Here is a 20,896-nt window from a genome sequence, read left to right as displayed (position 1 = left end):
ATTGTATTCCAGGAACAAAATCCTAGGATCAGAAGCATAGCTGTATTTAAAGCAGTGAATCCGTAAGCCAATTGGAGGGGCTGGACCAAGAGGAATTAAGCCATGTTAGAGTCAATCATCATCTGAAGCCATGTTAACCCTGTGCTTCATTAACCTTCCAGGTTTCTAGCTCATGTGAGCTCCTACACCGAGACACCAGTGGTGGCCTGCATCGTGTCGGGGTTCCTGGCGGCTCTCCTCTCGCTATTAGTCAGCCTGAGAGATCTGATAGAGATGATGTCCATCGGCACACTCCTTGCGTACACCTTGGTCTCTGTCTGTGTCTTGCTCCTTCGATACCAGCCAGAGAGTGACATTGATGGTTTTGTCAAGTTCTTGTCTGAGGAGCACACAAAGAAGAAGGAGGGCATCCTGGCTGACGGTGAGAAGGAAGTGTGTTCTCCTGTGAGTGAAGGGGAAGAGTTTTCTGGCCCTGCCACCAACCCATGTGGGGCCAAGAACTTACCATCCTTGGGAGACAATGAGATGCTCATAGGGAAATCAGACAAGTCAACCTACAATGTCAACCACCCCAACTATGGCACTGTGGACATGACCACAGGCATAGAAGCCGACGAATCTGAGAACATTTATCTCATCAAGTTAAAAAAGCTGATCGGGCCCCGTTACTACACCATGAGGATCCGGTTGGGCCTTCCTGGCAAAATGGACCGGCCCACAGCAGCTACAGGGCACACGGTGACCATCTGCGTGCTCCTGCTCTTCATCCTCATGTTCATCTTCTGCTCCTTCATCATCTTTGGTTCTGACTACATCTCAGAGCAGAGCTGGTGGGCCATCCTTCTGGTTGTTCTGATGGTGCTGCTGATTAGTGCCCTGGTGTTTGTGATCCTGCAGCAGCCAGAGAACCCCAAGAAGCTGCCCTATATGGCCCCCTGCCTCCCCTTTGTGCCTGCCTTTGCCATGCTGGTGAACATCTATCTCATGCTAAAGCTCTCCACCATCACATGGATCCGGTTTGCCGTCTGGTGCTTTGTGGGTAAGCAACTTCCTTTGGAGCCTTGAGAGTGCCATTTTAAGGCATTGAATAGCTTAACCCAAAATTACCTTCTTGCTGGACTAGGTATTACCATTCCAAGAAAAATCTGCTGGTTCTATGGACCCTTGCTTTCTGCATTAGAGTCAAGAGAGTCAGTTATATCCTTTCTGCCTCCTATGGTCTTGGTCGTTGGTTCTGAAGAATGATGCTGATGAATCCATCACTTCCATGAATACTATTACTGGACAGTCTTCTTATGGATAATTAATACCATAAAAAGTCCACTTTAAGTGAATCCACATAAAAAGAGGGGGAAATAGCATTATGAAAGTGAGGGTGGGAAAAGTTGATTAGTATCCTATCTTAGAAACTAAAAATTATGAGGAAAAAAAAAGTATTTGACAAAATTAAATTAAAATAGGAACCATGCCATATTTTTTTAATGAGCAAAGTATAAATTAAGTATGGATTTTTGGCATCATTTTTACCTGATAAAATTGCATTATGGCACCATTTAACACCCCTAAATTCATATTGATTTTCTTAAACTATTCAAGAGTTTTTCATTCCCCCCTTCATCCCTCTTTTTCCCCGCCCTCCCCCCGCCCCGCCCACAAGATCCTTTCTTATCCTTTGATATTCCAATCATTCTCTTGGGAAGTCCCCATCACATCATCATCCTTCTTCTATTGATAACTGTGATGACTCTGTCAGGTCCTCAATTGTTCACAGCTTTGGGTATGAATAGAGTTGCTCTCTCTAAGCTCACTTTCATTGCCTTCAAGAAGTTTCGTACCTTCCCCAAGATTTCTAATTTTCCTTTGTGATCTATTTATATTATATTCACAATAGATGTTTATCATATCTAACAATCACTGATTTTATGAGATGGCTAGGGAGTGGTACTAATAGTAACCTGAGAAGGATGTTTAAGTGAAGACTAATTTTAAAGTTCTTTAGTCACTGTTTTTATGTTCCCTATACAACTTGGTAACCCTAGATTCTCTGTTAACAAATACTTAGTTAAGAAGGACCCTTAGGTACTTTGAGGAATAAAAAAGCAATAGAATAAGTAACTCCTGCCTTAAGGAGAGGATAGACAAATCTGCATGAATCAACCAGTCTGGTCAAGACAGTATAGAGACTCATGGATTAGTAAACAATCCACTCCTTGAGACCAGGGATATAGGTGTTTAATATTACAGCCTCTGTGCCTGGAACATAGTAGATGCTTAATAAATACTTCTCTATTATTATAAAGCACTCATTATATGAGAAACAAAGAAACTTCCTATCACAATAGCCGGAAAGAACTTTGAGGAGGTAGAATTGGAACTTTAAGGTAAGGTTTAGATAGAGGGAAGTGGTGGTTGTGGGGGAGGGATGGGCATGGTACTCAAATGAAAGCACATGTCTTCCAGCAGATTCTTCTCCTCTGAAGGACATTCTGTACCTTCCCATAAGCATTTTGTTTCAATTTTCTAGTCTTCTATGTCTCATCCCTTGTTGAACATTAGGGGGATTTTTCCAGAGGACAGGAGCACTAACTTGTCAAAGTTTTAACCATTTATATGATTCACTCACAATCTCTCTTCTCTGTTTAAACATTTTTCCACTGGGACATGTAGCTAAGCAATGGAAAGATCTTACCATGGGTAGAGTGGCTGAAGTGGGGGAAAATATTTTAATTATATATTTGTGAAATGAATGAAGATATAGACACAAAGATACATGGACTTACTAAATCATTACTAGACTATTAAAGCTGGAAGGGGCCTTCACTTTTCTAGGTCAATGTTACCCACAGTGGGGTGACTATTCCATTGGTAATATTTGGGCTGATTTTAGAGAGTGTATGAGTAAACTTTTTATAGTTACTATACATTTTCACATTCTAGAAGAAATAGACATACTCACATAAATCTGGTAATTATTTTTTAATTTAAAAAGGGGATCAAATTAAGAAAACCATTAGTAATAAATAGTACCAGTGCTAAATGATTCATAACAATAATTAACATATATAACACTTATCACATAGTCATTATTGTGAGGGCTTTACTTATATTAACTTATTTAATCATCACAGAAATATCCATTTTAGAGATGAGGAAACGGAGGTATCTGGATGAGGTCACACACACTATCAAAGTCAAAATTAGAACTCAGATAGTGTGGGCCCAGAGTCCATGATCATAGCCACTACACTAAAAATATGATATATAAATACCTAAAGTTTGAAAAACACTGATATAGTCCACCGCCTCCCCACTTGTCCCTGTCTCAATTTCACAGATGAGTAAACTGAATCTCCAAGAGTTTAAATTACATGATCAAGGTCAACAGGAAGTTAATTGAAGGGCTATCACTACAATCCAACATCTCCATGCTCAGATCTGGAGCTCACCCTACCAGGTGCCTCTGAGTAGACCTTTTTATTGGATCAGAAAGTCTGATATGTAATTTATGTGGATCAACACAGAACATCAGGCAGGGCTGGGTTCTGGGGCGTACGAACACTGCAGTCACACAGGACCCCACACTTGGTTGAATGCTCTGTTGCCTTCTTGAATTCTTAACAATTTTGTTTAACAAGGGGCGCCATGGTTTCATTTTGCACCGGGATCCACAAATTAAGTAGCTGATTCTACATGGTATCTATGGTCTCTGAAACCCCAAGGGCATTTTTCGAAGGTGGTGAGGTGGAAGGAACCCGTGCCTTTAGAGCAAACATCCCTAGATTCAAATCACAACTCTGCCACCTTTGTCTTGTGACCTTGGGAAGATTGTTTAACTCCTTTGGGCCTCAATTTATAGGTTACTCGTCTGTAAAAATGCAGATAATTTACTAGCATTGTTGTGGTGGCTGTTTGGAGCTTAAATAAGAAAATATTGGGGAAAGCAATGAGAATTATTTCTTTCCTGCCTTTCTTTTCAAAACCTGAAGTGATTCATTGTCCCCTAGACTAGCTATCACATGCCAAAGTACAGCGTGAACCTGTTCTGACTCAGGCTGCCCTCCCAGTTATCAAAAGAAAACTCCCAGAGAGCCTTTTGTAATAAAGTTTTGCTGATAGCACAGACTTCAAGCTCGCTCCAGAAACCGATACTCCCTGACGGGAGGATGCCACCCTGCAGCCTGGGGCCAGCCAGACGGGGCACAGGAGCCCACAGGTCAGCAAGCACCCAGCTGTGAGCTCTAACTGCTTTGGCATGGTGATCTTTGAAGGCTGGTGTACCAGTTAGCTTCTCCTAGAACAAAGATACACACATCAGAATCACCTGAATTGTTTCTAAAACATTCTACACTCAGGATCTCGCCACAGAGATTTTCTGATTCAGTTGGTCTGATATGGCCAATTCTGGGGGTATTTTTGTGTGTGCAGGTCATTTTAATGTGCATCTGTGTTTAAAATGATCTATTACAGTAGTTCTTAAAGTGTGCCCCCGACCAGCAGCGTCAGCATCACCTGGGAACTAGTTAGAAATGCAGTTTTGAACCCTATCACCACCAAAATAGAATCTCCAAGGGCAATTTAGGTTTTAACCAGCCCCCCATGTGATTTTGATGTATGCTCAAATTTGAGAGCCACTCATCTACAAAGAAGGATAAGAAGATATTAGCAAGCAAGGCAGATTACTTAATTATAAAACTCCCTGTTTTTCAAAATAAATGTTTGCCTTTGTAAAATATATCCATCCCACAACACCAAATTGGCTTATGAAGTCTTTAATGATGTTATAGGATAAATACCCCACCTCTAAACCTCTAAGTCTCAAAAAATGCCAGATTTTTTCTCTTAATCTCTATTCATAATATAGCTTTCCTGGGGAGAACAGTAGAGATATTTTTAAATAGAGCTTCTTATGAAACATCAGGTAATTTTTTAAAGGTTTGGGCTGAGTCATAACTTGAAAATCTTCCTGATACATTTTTTACCCAACCCTCTATAAAAGAATCTTAATACAGCATTTTGTCACAATGTTTTTCTAAGCTTTGACCTTCAGAAGACACGACTCATAGAGTTAAATGAAGCACAAGTCCCAACAAGATTACCCAGCACTTGTTTCTTTTCTTCAGGAAAGAGAAGTAACCCAACAGCAAATGGTCAATAATTCCAACAAAATGAGCACAAAGCAGCCTTCATTCTCCTTTTCTCTTAGCTGATCCAGTTTTGTGAAGACCACCTCAAGGAGTTGGGCAGAGTCTCAGGGATATGAAAGTAGGAGGGACCAGTGAGAGCACTGTGCAATGGGGTTTTCAAGGTCATCCTTCAGGTCAACTGTTCCCCACGGGCCATTATTATGAATCAATTATCTGTTAGACCAGCTTGTGGGCTCCCTTACCTTGAAAATTGCCAAGTTTTCATCTGAAATGTTTTCAGTCCCTCTGAGGAAAACAAATTCTTGCCTATAGATGTAGAGAGCAGATAGAACTTGTGATTTGGACAATGGGGCCCATATATCCTGTACTAAAACATAAATATTTCAAAGATAAGACGCCACCTATGGTCTTTGAGCTATCATCTGAAATCTTACTGGAAATTGATGAAAGCAGCCATGGTGATGAGGGGAATAGGGAGAAAAGAAGAGGGCCATGAATTGGGAATTGAGAGGGCACTGAAATAAACAAATTCCTGATGGCTGTTCCATACATAAATTTGAAATTCTCCTTGTAGACAGAGGAGAAAACCACTGGCACCTTAAGAAAAATCATGAAGGCTAGGCTGAGGATGGGAACAGGGTCAGTGGGATTCCAAGAAGGAGGGAGTATGTTGGTGGATCCTGCTATAGTCAAGTATGCCTGCTGGCAGAGGTGCTGTGCAGGACAGGGAGACATGTTGGGAGGAAGGGGCAGGGTGATGAACCCAGGGGCACCTGAGAATGAAGGGGAGAGGGCCATCACTGAGATGGAAGGCCCTGTTGTGGGCGTGTGCAGTGCACCTGGAACAGATTAGAGCCATGAAAGAGTGGAGGCTGGGCTTCCTCCCCTCAGCATTATGTGTATGTGTGAGATTCATTCACATTGTTGCCTATAGTCTTAGTTTGGTCATTCTCCTTGCCATCTAGCCTCGCTCTGTGGAAATACACCACAAGGGATTTATCCATCGCGTCCATGGACATTTAGCATGTTTCTGGTTAGGGGCTATTAGGAATAGAACCTCTATGAACACTTCTGTACATGCATTTGGTGGTCTCATGGACACATTTCCCTTGGGTTTCTGTTGAGTTAGACATAGAACTGCTGGCTTGGGTCATTACATTTTTTTAAAAAGACATTCTTTAACAAAATGCATTCTGTCTCATGGCCGTTATACCCTTCACATAAAATAAGGGTCCCCAGCTCCATTTTGCAGGTGGGAAACTGAGACCTAAAGTAATGTGGCTTTGTGCCAGTTTAGATTCGTTTCAGGGCCAGGGAGAGAACCTTTCCGTCCTAAGCCTGCTCTTCCTGGCCACTCCATAGAAAACCTTACTGCTGTTACAGTCCACAGGGCGTGTCGTGCGTGAAACAGCAGCGTGGGAGCTGGTGGAGACTGTGCTGGATGGGAGGACACCTCAGTACCATCCAGTCTTCATGGCTGCGTTGGGTTGGCAAATGTGTTAGGAAAGTTGATCCCAGAGTAATAAAAATAAAAAAGCCTCCGGGCAAAACAAAGTGCCCCAGTTATCTGCAGTGGGCAGGGCTTCCTGATGGAAAGTGCTCCCCAGGAAGAGGCACTCCACCCAGTCGAGGTCAGGTGGCCCACCCCCACCCCGCCCTGACATGGAGCTCTGAGCAGAGGAGGCAGCCCCTGGGGGACTCCAGAGGGCAGGGACCTGCTCCCCAGCCGGAGTTTGTGCCTGCAGAATCGGAAACCTGCTGTTACCCATCTGCAGCAACCCCAGTCTCTTTTCGGAGTTAAGCTGTCGTTCTAGGTTTTTCTCCCAGATGATCCAGAGGACCCTTCCTCCCACCCCTCTCACTTGTAGATTTGGGGTCACTTGCTGAATTGTCACAGAGCAGATCTGCACAAGCAGAGCACGGAGGTGTATTGCCTGCTCATACTGAGGTGCCCCGGCATCTGAAGGCATGCTTGGCATTTCTAAACCTTCCCAAGGCATTCAGGTGGGATGGGAACAGTGCCCCCTCTGGATTCAAGAGATGTGAGTTCCGGTGCAGTTTTGATCACTGCTGGATTATGGAGTTCCTAGCTTCTTGGGGGGTGATGGACAAGAAAATGCTTTTTTATAATATAAAGGGCTTAATGATCACAGAATGTTCTACGACATAAAGATAGCCTATCCAATTGCTGAAGGCAAGGTTCTTCCTCCATCTAGCACTAACTTCTCACAGACACATTTTCCACCAGGAAACTCTGTCTGAAAAGAAGCCAAAGCCTCCCTATGAATAGCGCCCTTCTCTGCAAACAGCCTTTCACGGACTCACAGCCATTACCTTTGACCAGAGCTGGCACGCAGCCCACATGCTCCAGCACAGCCATGTCTGTTGTTAAAATACTGAACCGCTTCTGCTGCTAACTAGTCTCCGCTTTGAGTGCCCCTCCCACCAGGACCCATCACTCCTGTCCCACAGGGGAGCCTCCAGGGCCCATTTTTTGTTGTTTTGGGTTTTTTATTATGTTTTGTTGTACTGAAGCATAAATATTGATTCCCTTCTGATTTTCTTTTTTTTTTTTTTTTAATATGTATTTTATTGATTTTGTACAGAGAGGAAGGGAGAGAGATAGAGTTAGAAACATCGATGAGAGAGAGTCATCGATCAGCTGCCTCTTGCACACCCCCTACTGGGGATATGCCCGCAACCAAGGTACATGCCTTAGTTCGGAATCGAACTTGGGTCCCTTTAGTCCCCAAGCCGATGCTCCATCCATTGAGCCAAACCAGTTTCGGCCCCTTCTGATTTTCAATATCACACCTGCCTTTCATTTATTACAGATATAAGATATATAACTACAAAGCAATGGATCAAAGTTTTTAAGGAATGGCAGAATTAAATATGCAAATAGAATAAATAATAGTATTTCTCAATTAGCCATCGTATTCTGGAGGCTTGATTCCAAATGACTTCAGGCTTTTGTTAAAATCAAATCCCCTCTCAAAAATAAGACCTTGCCATCTTTAAGTGTTTACAAAAGAATATAATGCCAGTCCCAGTGACAACCTAAACAGCAGTGCCCAAAACTATTTCACGCAATGACAGCATCACTGAAAACAAAGTATATAGTCTCATAAGGTGAAGAGTTTACCCCACACATGTAATAATTCAGGGAAATTATTACTAGTAGATATCAGATGATATTAAAAATTATTAGTTTTTATTTATTTTATTTTTTCCATCACCATTTATCTCCTCTATGCCCTCTTCCACCTCCACCCACCCATCCCCCTCACTATTGTCCATGTCCATGAGTTCTCTCTTTTTTTTTAATTAGTTTTTAAATATGTAATGATACAAAGTTAAATTTTTAAAGGAGTCTGTTTTAGAAATATATACATAGGATGAAAAGGATTTGTTTCAAAATAATCTAAAGAGAAGAAATCAGGAGAGTGGGTGTGAGGGGGGGGAGGATCTAGTGATGTGTCTGCTTTTCCCTCCACTTTTGCATATGTTAAAAAAAAACCTTCAAAATAAAAAGTTAAGCAGAAACTTTTTCAGCCAGTCTGCACTTCATAGCCATCCCTAGTAGATGGAAGCACCCTGGATTTGGGCCTGGAGAGACCCAGAGGATTCACAGTCTGACACTAACTGTGTTGCTGTGTACAATTCTTTCTCTGTCCTGTGCCCAGTTTCCTGTCATAACCTCTCTCTCTCTCTCTCTCTCTCTCTCTCTCTCTCTCAAACAGGCTAGGAGGAGTCTAAACAAGATAACATTTGTATAATCTTTTGAGCTCCTTGAGATAAAGGTGCCACATAAATGCATCGTTATAAGATCTCAGCACCCAGACTTGTTGTGTGAAGTTTAGTTAAGATGATTCAGGATTCCCAGAATCCCCGGAGATTTTTCAGAAACTACCTCATGCTCAGTTCTCTAAGCCAAGTGAAAGAAGGAGCAGAAACAAAACCCCCTGCTTCCACACAGGAGGCTTTTAGCAGCTCTGTTTACTCCTCCGACACAAAGCCTTTGTTTATGTGCGACAGATGGTGGTACATGTTCCTCTCCTCTCCTCTTCTCTCTCTGCCCTCCCTCACTTCATCGGTCTCCTTCTGTTTCTTTGTCCTCCGCCACTTTTTCTTTACTCTGATCCTTCTCTGCTTCCCACCACTCTTCCTGGATTGGCTGGAGGGTTGGCAAGAGGGAGAAAGGCAAACAGAGAGCCAGGACTTGGAGAATACCTACGAGCTATTCCGTCACGCTGCACGCACAGTTGCTTCTTGGTTTACAGCACTCATCTTTGAAATGTGTGTCTGAAGGCAGAGTTATGATACACCTTTGAAACTGTAGGGGGCTCAGAGCAAACATTAAAAGGCCCATAAATATTTATGTGGCAGGTTTGCATTCCCAAAGTATTCATAGTCAACATATATTCTCTCTCTCTCTCTCTGTCTCTCTCTCTGTCTCTCTCTCTCTCTCTCTCTCTCTCTCTCTCTCTCACACACACACACACACACACACACACACACACACACACGTTCCTTCCGGGTTCAGCCACTCCCAAAGAATAATGTAGACCTAACCTCTTACTGAATAGTCCCTGCAATAAGCACAGACTGTAAACCACCCAAGGTAAAGGAGGTGTGAAGGACTGGACATGAAAGAGCCTTTTCTAGATCCGTAGGGAATGCTGGTTCTGCTCCTCTGAAACGGAAGGGAGTGATTTAGCCTTTCCCAGCCTCTGTGTCTTCTATAAAATGAAGGTATTCAAATAAGTGAATGATCTATAGACTCTGAATATCTATGATCCTATGAGCACTTCACACCCATAAATATCAACCTCCCTGGCACCCCAATACCTACCTGCAGAAGGTAGGGGATGACCTGTCAAAATAGATGTAAAACCAGTGCTTGAAGGAGGTGATGGGTGGCAGAGAAGTTAGGGGCCATGGGAAAAGAAAAATGGCATTGAGTTCAGGAGGGAAATAAATAAAGTTGGAGAAGGGGATCAGAGAGGAAAGAACTAATATAGATACAAAATGGGAGTAGGAGGCAAGATTTGGCACCTGCCTGGATATTCATGAAAAAATATAGCAAAAAAAGCAAAATTAAGTGAGAGGAAGAGGGTATCTGCTAATTCTACTTAGTCTCCTGAAATGCATTCTCAGGTCTTAGGCATGCTTCCGCCAGAGGCCTTCTCCAAGAAGCGGCATACTGGCCCTTTTAGAAGAGGTCTTAACTTAGCTCCTCATGCTACTACATAAGGATAATGCTACCCCCCATGGCCACTCCCACCCCCAGACAAGTAAAAATCCCTACTCAGAAAAATAAAGTCACTATTTAAAAAGTAAGAGCTACATCTGCAAATGATTAACTCAAGGATTTATTACCAATTAGGACTATAAATCTCTGCTTACTTTGGCTGCTGAAAAGTTGACTTCATGGGGGGTTGGGAAGGGGGGTGTGCTTTGAGACAAGGAAGAAGAAATCCAAGCTTAAATAGACACACTTCAAATTCAAAAGGGAGCAGCATCCTGGATGGAATTGGAGAACATCATGCTGAGTGAAATAAGCCAATCAATGAAAGAGAAACACCACATGACCTCACTCATTTGTGGATAATAAAGAACATTATAATCTGGTGAACCATAAGATAGATATAGAGACAGTATATCAACAAGTAGACTGTCAAGTTACAGCGGGGACGGGAGGAAGATCTGGGGGAGATAATAGATCAACCAAAGGACTTGTATACATGCATATAAGTGCAACCAATGGACACAAAACTCTGGGGAGGGAAGGGTTGTGTGGGAGGGAGGGAGGGGGTAAAAAAAAAATCAATAAAATATATTAAAAAAAAAATAAAAAATAAAAAAAAAAATAAAAAAAAAAAAAAAAATTCAAAAGGGAGCAGGATTTTCTCAAGCACCAGAGGGGAAAGCAGGCTTGACCTCGCTATTCTAAGCAAAGAGCCCAGCAGATGCCCGCAGGGTTAGCACCACTCAGAAGAGGGTGTTGGGGCCTGGAAGGGGGTTGCATAACCAAGAGGCCCCCAGTGCAATGGGCAGGCCATAATATGGCCAGAGTTGGCGGTGGAATACGTGCATCGGGAGTTCTATGCTCCTGATCTCAGGGGTTCTCAGACGTGGCTGACCATTGGAATCACCTGTGAAGTTTTAAAAACTACACCTATGCTTGGGTCACACTGCAGCTCAAGTATCAGTGGGGCTTAATACCAGAGTGGTTCAAAAACTTCCCAGGTGGCCCTCAGGTGCAGCCACTGTTAAAAACGATGGCTTAATTGGTCTCATTCCCACAGCAACCCCATATTATAGGTACAATGCTCTCATGGTTAACATAAGATAAATCTGAGACACCAAGAGGCTAAGTACCGTAATTACACAGTGAATAGTGGTGGAGGCAGGATTGGAACCCACAGCTCACACTCTTAGTCATCATGCTCTATGGCCTCCCATGGCTATAGTTCTCAGTTTTAGAGATAGAAAATGGTGCTCTCAAATTATCTTTAGATTTTGTATCAGATAATTCTAGTAGAAATGAAACACTGGCCCATATTAATGCTACAGATTGGCTAGAGAGACAAGTTTCTTTCCTTTGCTTGGATTGATATCAAAACAAGGAATTGCACTGATATTTCATGTTTCTTAGGAAACCTCCTTCATTCATTCCACAGATACTAAGTGCCAGTTCTCTGCAGAGTCTATAACATAGGACCTCTCTGTGCAGATAATCAATCACACAATAGCTGTTCTAAGGGCCATAACAGTGGCCACCGAAGGAAGTGGGCAGCTCTGTGTGGCAGCAGCGTATTGGGCTGCCAGTGAGTGAAATATGCCAAGGGAAAGCATGGAGTGACACATGAATTCTGCTAAGTGGCAAAATAAAAGATGGAGGCATGGATTAACAAAATGTGAGAATGTTGGGAATACACTGTTTCTCATCCATAAATATTTAACCCAAGGTTTTTTTAAAAAAAAAAAAAAATGCAGATTCCTGGCTGGCACCTACATGAATGCAGTGAGCTGGATGTCAACAGGGGAGGTGGGGCCTGGGGTGACCTAGAGAGCCCTCATCTTGTGTAAGGAGTCAGCTGGTTCTTACCTCCAGCCCTAAGTAGCCATACAGGAATATGGGTGCAGTGTTGTCAGACTTTTCTAGGGGAAGCTATAAATATGGGTTGCCTAATGTCCAGTCTCCCAATTATAATGGCCTTTCATTCCAGTCTCTTCCAAACTCAGTGTAGACCAAAGAAAACACATGGACCACCAGCCCTGCTTGCACTGGAGAGTGATCTCCCCCTCACCCCATGGATCCCAAAGCAGCTGCCCGTGTCTTTCAGTCACCTGTGCCTCTCCCTCCTGCAGGTATGCTCATTTACTTTGGGTACGGCATCTGGAACAGCACCCTGGAAATCAGCGCCCGCGAGGAGGCCCTGCACCAGAGCACGTACCAGAGCTACGACGTGGACGACCCTTTCTCTGTGGAGGAGGGTTTCTCCTATGCCACCGAGGGCGAGAGCCAGGAGAACTGGGGCGGGCCGTCCGAAGACAAAGGCTTCTATTACCAACAGATGTCAGATGCCACGGCCAACCCCCGGACAAGTAGCAAAGCGAAGAGCAAAAGCAAACACAAACAGAACTCGGAGGCCCTGATTGCAAACGATGAGTTAGATTACTCTCCAGAGTAGCAGTAAACAACACAAGAAATACATAGCAATGGCAGTGATGTGTTTTCAGTAACTTAACCTGTGGGCTAGAAGGTGAAAACGGTTTTGCCTCTCATTTCCAAAGTCCAGCCTTCCCCAAAGCCAGTCCCCAGTCATAGCCTGTCATTTGCTTCTTTTGCTCTTTAGGATAGTTCTGTTGAAGGGTTTAACCTGAGTCCCCTGACTGGTCCCCTTATAAAAAAAAAAAAAAAAAAAAAAAAAAAAATTTTAACTAAACAAAAAGCTACAAGAAATTCTAACTTAGATGCAACCATCAGAGCTGATGGCAGCAAATGTTTCCCAGGCCTTTGCTTTGCTGGTTGAATCGTTTTTGCTTCTGATGGAGACCCCAAGAAGCAAGGAGCAAACTTCTTGGACCACCCTGAGGCTGCAGCTCCTCGTGGAGATGTGCCAAAGCAGGTGGGTGTGGGCACAAGGCAGCAATTCTACCACCTGAGACCGCAAGGGCAAAACTCTATGCTCAGCATGCGGGCTGAGGGCGGCTCCCCCAGGCCAGGGTGGGCAGGTGGCATTGGCACTTCCTCAGCAAGCAGCAGCATTTTGTCCTGAAATCTCACAAAAACAAATTCAAGGAGAAGACACGTGCTTCCTTTTATTCACCAACATTCTCACTGTCTCCAACATATAACTTTAGGGTCCCCCAAAGGTCAGGGACTCTGAAACCATTTCCCCAGAGGCTTCAGATGTATCATACAGCAGCAGTGCAGACCCGGTAATGGGGTGAGGAGCACCATCAAAGCTCCACATAAATGCCCACAAAACATTAAATAACATCTCTTGCAGCGAAGGCCAGGGGGTGTTGGCAGAAATGAACTCCCCGCCAAGCCTTCTCTTATAGCGGGCTCTAAGCTCCTGCTGACAGAAGGGAAGTGGGCAAAGGTGGAGCATGATTTCACGGCACTAATATGCCTTGAAGAAGGAGGCTGTTTGTTTTATAATCAGATGAAAATCTTTACAAGGAGAGGTGACCCAGCCACTGAGATCACATTGCAAATTCTATTTCAGATTTCTAAAATTATAAATTCTGTCGTGTTTCTTTTTTTTTTTTTTTTTTTTTTTTTTTTGATAGGCCACCATTTGATTGGTGAGTGCTACTCGGAAAACAAAAATGTTGAAGCACAGCTTCTTAGGTAATTACATTCCATGAGATCACATTTCACTTCTGAACCTTATTCTTCTGGGGTAGCTCACTTGTAGACATGTACTTTTCTCCCTGTTATTTCCCAGAGCAATTTCACTGAAGCCCAGAGAAATAGCTACCTGGTGAGGCTTAAATTTGGGCCTTAAGAGGTGCTCTTGAAGGGATTTCTCTGAAACTAGATGGAGGAGACAATCTGCAAACGGAAAGGTTCGGGGTCTGTTAACTGCGCTTGGGATGCAGAGATTCCAACGCTGCATTGAGATGTGTACATATGTGTGTGAAGGCACAGCTTGGGTTAAGCTAAAATATCCTTGAGAACTTCTGAAAATGGGGCAAAATAGCCAATTCCTTATTCTCTCTCTCCTGGATCTAGTGTTATGCCAAAAGTTTTCCAGAACACATCAACACATGTTTAAATCTATTCTTCCTTACAGGCTGAGGTGAGCGCCATCTTGGCACACTGTAGGATTATGGATAGGAAGCAGAAGTCCATTTTTTCACCCAACTAATCCTGATTGAGAAAGTACCACGTAATAGGAATGCAGAAAAGAGTGGCATGTGCCCTTGGAGGCTCTCAGCCCAGGGAAAGAAAGTGCAGCACTGCAGCCTGATAGTTGTAAATAAAACAGCTGAACATCACAAGTCCCCACAGCTGATGCACTGGGCTTTACCATGGTATTTTTAAAAGGTCAATTGAAACTATCGTTCTAATATGATTTCAAATAGATTGTATATCATACCCACAGCCAACATGTCATTTAAATTCAAATAACTACTATTTTCTAGACCTTCTTTTTCATTCTTCTATATTTATTGTTTATAACTCTAATTTTCTGAGGCCATTTGTCATTTTAATGTAATGCTTAGCAATGCCGTTGTTTTGTTTTGTTTTGTTTTTCTCCCCTGACCTCAGCCATAAAGATACAGTACCTGGTCTGTGAAATAGATCCTTGGGAGTTAACTGTAATCTAATCATCAGCAATTTTTGTGAAAACAAAGCTTTGAACTGGCTTTAGAATTCAACAAATCTGCCTACTTTAAATAAAATCTGGTTAAGCTTAGGATATATCCAGGTAGATAGGGTGGGGCTGTATACATTATAAATGTTCAAAGAGAAATATGAATGCAAAATCACAAAATCTTAATGTGGGTGAAAGAGCTTCCTTTTACTAGAGAGGTTTTAGTATTAAAGTCATAATAGCCTGGTGGCTGCTGTATGCCATTTCTGGAGCATGAGGAGAGAGAACACAAGCTTTGGAAATACCATTGGCATTGACTTTGTGAAGATCCTATGAGCTACTTCATTTCAGAAGTCACTTCTCCCAAATAGTATCTCTATAATTTTTTAAAGTTTTGATCTCTTTATTTCTCTAAAATTGATTGGTCATCTTCCTAGCAAACTTGATTTTTTTAAAATTAGTCAATATGACAGAAAAAGGTTTTTATAAGGCAAATAGACATAGTTTTCCTCATGTTCCCCAGCTCTCATGAAACAGCCCCAGATTTCACAATGCAGTTTTCGAATCCCATCAATCACTAGGATGATTTTACTAGTGTTTCCTGATAATTTCCTGAAGACCACATCTGTGAAACCACATTAAACATAAGATCACCTTATAAATAATTACCATAGAAATGTAGCCTCCTTGAAAGGAGTCCAAGGAAGACTTACATTTTATTAAATTCTTCTCTGCAGCAAGAGCTCTTCCAATGAGGTTACAGCGTGTGGATTTGTGGTTTGGAGCCAATTATTTGATTTTTCAGTTGTTGTTGATTTATTGGTACTCTGCTTCATTTCAAAAAGATTCCAGGTGGCTATTAAATTACATATAATACCCAAAATAATTAAGTAGGGAGCTGTGGTCAAACAAAAAGGATAAAACAAAGCTAGAAGTGATAAGTACTGAAACGCAGAAACTTAATATGCAATGCTAATTGCCAATGAGGGGCAGCTTGAAAAATAATGAGATTGTTAATGACTGGAAGAAGTACAAATAAGAACAAATCTTCCTTTATAAGGGCAGATTATTACAATAGCATAGGTTATTGAAACCCACCGATAAGTTGCAGGCCTGATTTTACCAGGTACCTGTGCCTGGCACATAGTGAATGTACCATAAATATATGAATGGATAGATGGATGGATGAATGTGTGATAAATGAAAGGAAAATAATTTATTCAACAAGTTTTTTTTTTTATGGAGTTCTTATGATGTGCTATGGCATAAGAAATAGGGGAAAGAAGATATATAAATAAAGAACAATCATGAAAATGATAGGTAAGATGGGGAAGTTATAATGTTCAGTGAGGGTTCGAATATTGAAAAGACCTCCTTCCACTGAAAAAAATAATAGAGAATGCAGCCCTTGTGTTGAGCCTTGTGGAATGGACGGAATTTTACAGGTAGAAATGGGGGAGAGGCTTGCCGAGTGGAAGATCAGCATGAGTAAGGTGTAGAATGTGGCTGGTGGCTGTCTCCTGACTAATAATTTGTACTGTGCCTCCTTCAAGGGAAAGCAAGAAGCTAGTTTGGCAGGAGCTTATGAATTATGCATGATTTATGTATGTAACAGTAAGAAATTTGAGAAGGCAGGTTAGGGCTCACCCACAGATAGACGTGCAAGTGGAACTGAGCTGGCTGGCTCTCCTTGGGTGGGGAGGCACTGGGGAAATGATGAAAGTATGAATCAGGGAAAGCTGGACTTTAAGAAGCTGGGGCAGTGACTTCCTCTGCCTATGCAAGGAGCTAACAAGTCACATAGACACTCCAAGTGGATTTGCCATATTCAACAGAACACATATCCATATTGAAGGCAATATATGATTCTTCCTTTGATCATGAACCTCACATTTAACATATGGACAGATGAGACAAAGTAATATGCAGCCACTTTAAAATTCTCAACCATAAAACTTAAACCACCAAACCTGATAAGTTTTTATTTCTATTTGAGCTACACAGTAAAACCTCTGCTCAAGATTTTACCTAACTTGAGCACAGGAGTTTGAGAATCAGCCTAAAAGCGTAGACAAAATTGCTGTTGCCTTTCCCAGCAGGTTTTACCAGGTCCAGAGATGTCAGTGGGAGCCCATTGAGGGTCAACTGCGTGTTCCTCAGATTAGAATGTCTTGGTGGGTGGGGATGTCAGACATCAGGAAATGTGTTTGAAGCTAGAGCTGGGGTCAGTTTACCAAGCCCAGGCAGCAGTTAATGGACTACTCTTGGATGTAAGCCTTCAGGTTAGTGAGCAATCCGCAGATCGCCCTCATTTCTCACGCTGGGGCAGAGGGTTGTGCAAATGAAACACTTAATCCAAAGCTGGCCACTAGCGCAGCAGGACAGCACTCCGTTTTCATGCCATTTGGAACAAGACAAGAAAGGTGTTTCTCTCCAAAATTTCTACTAAGCCTAGGTTACTCTTGTGTGCAAGTACCTCCTTGACACTGAAGACCTGTTTGTCTACGGGGACCTTCTGAAGTTTCCAAGAGAGAAAGAGACTCCTGGTAAGCAGTGGTGTCCGGCCCTGAGACAGCCAATAGTTGTTATTAAACAGTGCGCAAGCGCAGAAACAGCACCCCAGACACCGGCCCCACCCCAAGCAGGAGCCAGGATGCTGTTTGGAATTTACTGTTGGAATGGTGGTGGGCATATTCATGTACATAATTGCCGTTCCTTGTATACTTGTATTTTCCCTAAGACTTGACGGGAGAGGCTGTTGTGATCGCTTTTCCTCCTCCAGAGCAACTTCCTGTCTAAAATGCTTTCCTCTTCTTGTTGGGCTGAAGTCGTACATGCATCACTCTGAAACACCTACGCTGCTGCCTTTTGCCAAAATTACTTCTCCAAGAAAAGGACATTCTTTTTTTTTTTTTTTTTTTCTGTAGGATTTAAAACCTAAAAGGGATTAGTGGATGTTTTGAAGTCTTTCAAAAATGAACCTATATCCTGCAGTATCAACTAAAATAGTGTTAGAAATCATTACACAGTATTCTACATGCATGGGATTGCAGCATTCATCTAGCGCTTTCACAGAGACACCTTTGGGCTAGACGTCTTCTGAAAGCAGGTAGATCTAATTTCTTACTCTTTAAGAACATATAAGTGCATTTAGGTACAAAAGGAAAAGAAAATGGCTTTGTACTCAAACTAGGAAATGGAGGCAGTGTGGACTTCTTTCATGAGGGACTCTGTGTTTGTTTGTTACAGTTTGTTTTTCTATTATGTGTTCCTGACGTTGACTTGGTGACATTGGCTAAAAGGAATTGTGGGTGGTGTAAATTTCTCAGGAAGTGCAGAGTAGGAAGGATTGTGTTCATTCCAGTATTGAAACGAGAGCTGCTCCTTACCCGTCTCCTCCTGGTTGGTCTTGGCGGTTGTGATGCACTGGTCTCACTCACCCTCCCCAAGGCAAGAGTCTCTACAGGAAATCATACACCCCCACTTTCCAAAACAAAGACACTGCTAATGCTATGGTGGCACATAAATACCTCACCTGTCTGGGCTAACAGAAGGGGCTGCAGGTTTTGAAGAGAGCATGTGTTGTTCTTATCCCACAAAGTTACACCATCTAACAAGAGGGGGGAAAACCTTCTAGCTTTTTCTCACTGTGGAAAGAAAGGTTACTGTTTAATTCATACCCAAAGTTATAAGTACAGCCTGTAAATTTTACGAACTTGTTTCATTTTTGTTTGGTCCTTGAGAAGTATGACTTGCTTTTTGCAGCTGGTAATTTCTGGTGTTGTTCTTTGATATGTCTTTGATATATATATACATGTATATATGTGTACATACATGTATATATACATGTATATATGTATGTATATATATATAACTGCTGTATTTGTTAAAGTTTGTTCGTTTTGTGGTTTTTAATTCCCATTGATGCACTGTACAATGGGGTGTTGTAGTGTATCATGATGAAAGAAATAATATGCATATATGTTATGGAGTGTACTTTATTTTGAAATTGACTGTGGTGTTGACAATATATTGATATATCAAAATGCTAAGGGAAAATTCTAAATTTACCAAAATGTGTATATTTTAATAAATGCATAAAGCTTTATTGTGTGCCTTTAAGTTTAAAAATGGGTTTATAAAAAAAAGTGAGAAACAAAAGTGTCTTATTATAAAATATCCACAGTAATGTAAAGCTTTTACCTAGGAAACTACCAAAAGAAAAAAAAAGAGAAAAAAGAAAAAGAAGCTTTCCCATATTTTGTTAACCTTAACCAGTTCCAGAAGTCTGGTATATTCTTTCCATTCTAAAATGGAGATGAATAAGTGAATCTTGCCTTAAATGTTTCAATCAATTGTCCATTGTAGAAAAGCCAGATAAATGAGCTATTTTATTTTATTTTATTGGTTTGAAACTAATTGCATTATTGTGGAAAACTTGTTCTCAGAATAAAAATATTTTAAAAACTACAGCTAACCGACTATTAAAATTTAAATTTGAAGAAAGTTAGTGCCATCCTACATTTTTAAATTCCATCTCCCTCTTACCAGTTTCTTCAAACACGGTGCAGGGCTCTCTCTGGACCCGGCCCACTGTGCTGCCTCCTGCGTTACCCCATTCTCAGTGCTAACTCCTATCACAGCCACACACGCTCCAGCCTCAGCCCACAGAGCACTCAGTTCCATTGCCCCATTCAATTTAAGGACAAACTGAAAACACATTACCTGCCTAGAATCCCAAACCCAATTGCAATAGCTTAGTGGAGGGTTCATCTATAATATTTTATCTTTGATAGTACAGGAAGTGACACCTGGGGAACAGGGGAGTGGTATATCAGGGTCGCATATTTTGACACTACATGTAGATGCGAGCATGTGTCTTTGTTTTCTGCCAACTCAGGATCTCCCTTGCAGAAGTTCACCTGCCTGGGTGGCAGTGGAAACAAACTTTAAATGTATTCATTTACAGATTCTCAGGTGTCTTCCTGTTTAGTCTCTTAGATGATTGAGTCTCTTTGGGATAAAGGTTCAGTCTTTGGATTTCCTCCCCTTCCCCTTGCTTTTCCTCCAAAATGACATCTGGGAACAGAGCCTGTATGATCTCCTAAGTTGGGGGTGCAGATGAGTGGAGGGTGCTTTGCACACTTAATGGATGCTGCCACACAATGGATCCCTGGACTGTTTCCTGGACAGGTGACCACTGAAGAAAGACTAGCCCTTCTAGCCAGATGGGTTTCATAATGACATGCACTTCCAAAGTCCACAGGTCTGACATTCAGTCCACAGTGGTCCAGCACACCAGTACTTCTATCCTTTCCAGCTAAGTGGCCCACTAACCCCTTCGATATTTTTAGGCTTTCTCATTCCAAACGTGATGTTCCTGCCCGTTTGTATGGACTCCAGGGCTTTGCTGGTCCACTGAGCCCACAGTTCTTCTGCTCTAGAACCCACCACATCCTCCTGAGACCTGGGGAACCACGAACACTACCTCAGCCTCAGGTACCCCAGTCACTTCCTTCACTAAGGATACACTATTGTTTCCGGGCTCTGGTTATTGACGCTTCTAACCAGTGGGTTGCTGCAGCGTGCTAATGGGAACAACTGTTAACTTCTTAGAAGTTTTGTGAGCCTGTTGCTACACATAACCATCATTAAATAAACTTTCAATTAATTATATTGAAAACAAGAGGTTGTGATTAACTATTTTACTACATTTGGCTGCTCTCAAGGTTATTTACAGCTATTATATCCGTATGGGGGAAATCCTATATAATGACATACTGTTGCACATATTTTCCCAATTCCATGTTCAATGAGTTGCTTTGGTAGTTTGAAACCAACCATGTTGGGAGAATTTACACCATGCAAATTGGCAAATGCTACAAAACCAGGGGGTGGGAGGGGAGGGTTGTT

General features: G+C 42.1%; 1 protein-coding gene across 4 annotated transcripts in view; it reads left to right on the top strand.

Moving 5' to 3' along the window:
• The window catches only part of SLC7A14 (solute carrier family 7 member 14), a 107,453-nt gene that overhangs the window by 79,293 nt on the left and 7,264 nt on the right, over positions 1 to 20,896 (top strand). For 3 of the 4 annotated variants that reach the window (XM_084874120.1, XM_084874118.1, XM_084874119.1), the window contains 2 exons: positions 162 to 1,039; positions 12,522 to 19,453. In XM_084874120.1, the coding sequence (XP_084730246.1) occupies positions 162 to 1,039; positions 12,522 to 12,844 (1,201 nt within the window). In that variant the 3' untranslated portion in view covers positions 12,845 to 19,453. Of the gene's footprint in view, positions 1 to 161; positions 1,040 to 12,521; positions 19,454 to 20,896 lie in introns of those variants that run through there. The other variant, XM_084874121.1, reaches the window with a different exon arrangement.

The sequence above is a fragment of the Pipistrellus hanaki genome (assembly GCF_964339955.1).
Source record: "Pipistrellus hanaki genome assembly, chromosome: 2".
NCBI classification, from domain to species: domain Eukaryota; kingdom Metazoa; phylum Chordata; class Mammalia; order Chiroptera; family Vespertilionidae; genus Pipistrellus; species Pipistrellus hanaki.
The sequence above is the reverse complement of the archived record's forward strand: the minus strand, read 5'-3'. Positions and strand labels throughout refer to the sequence as shown.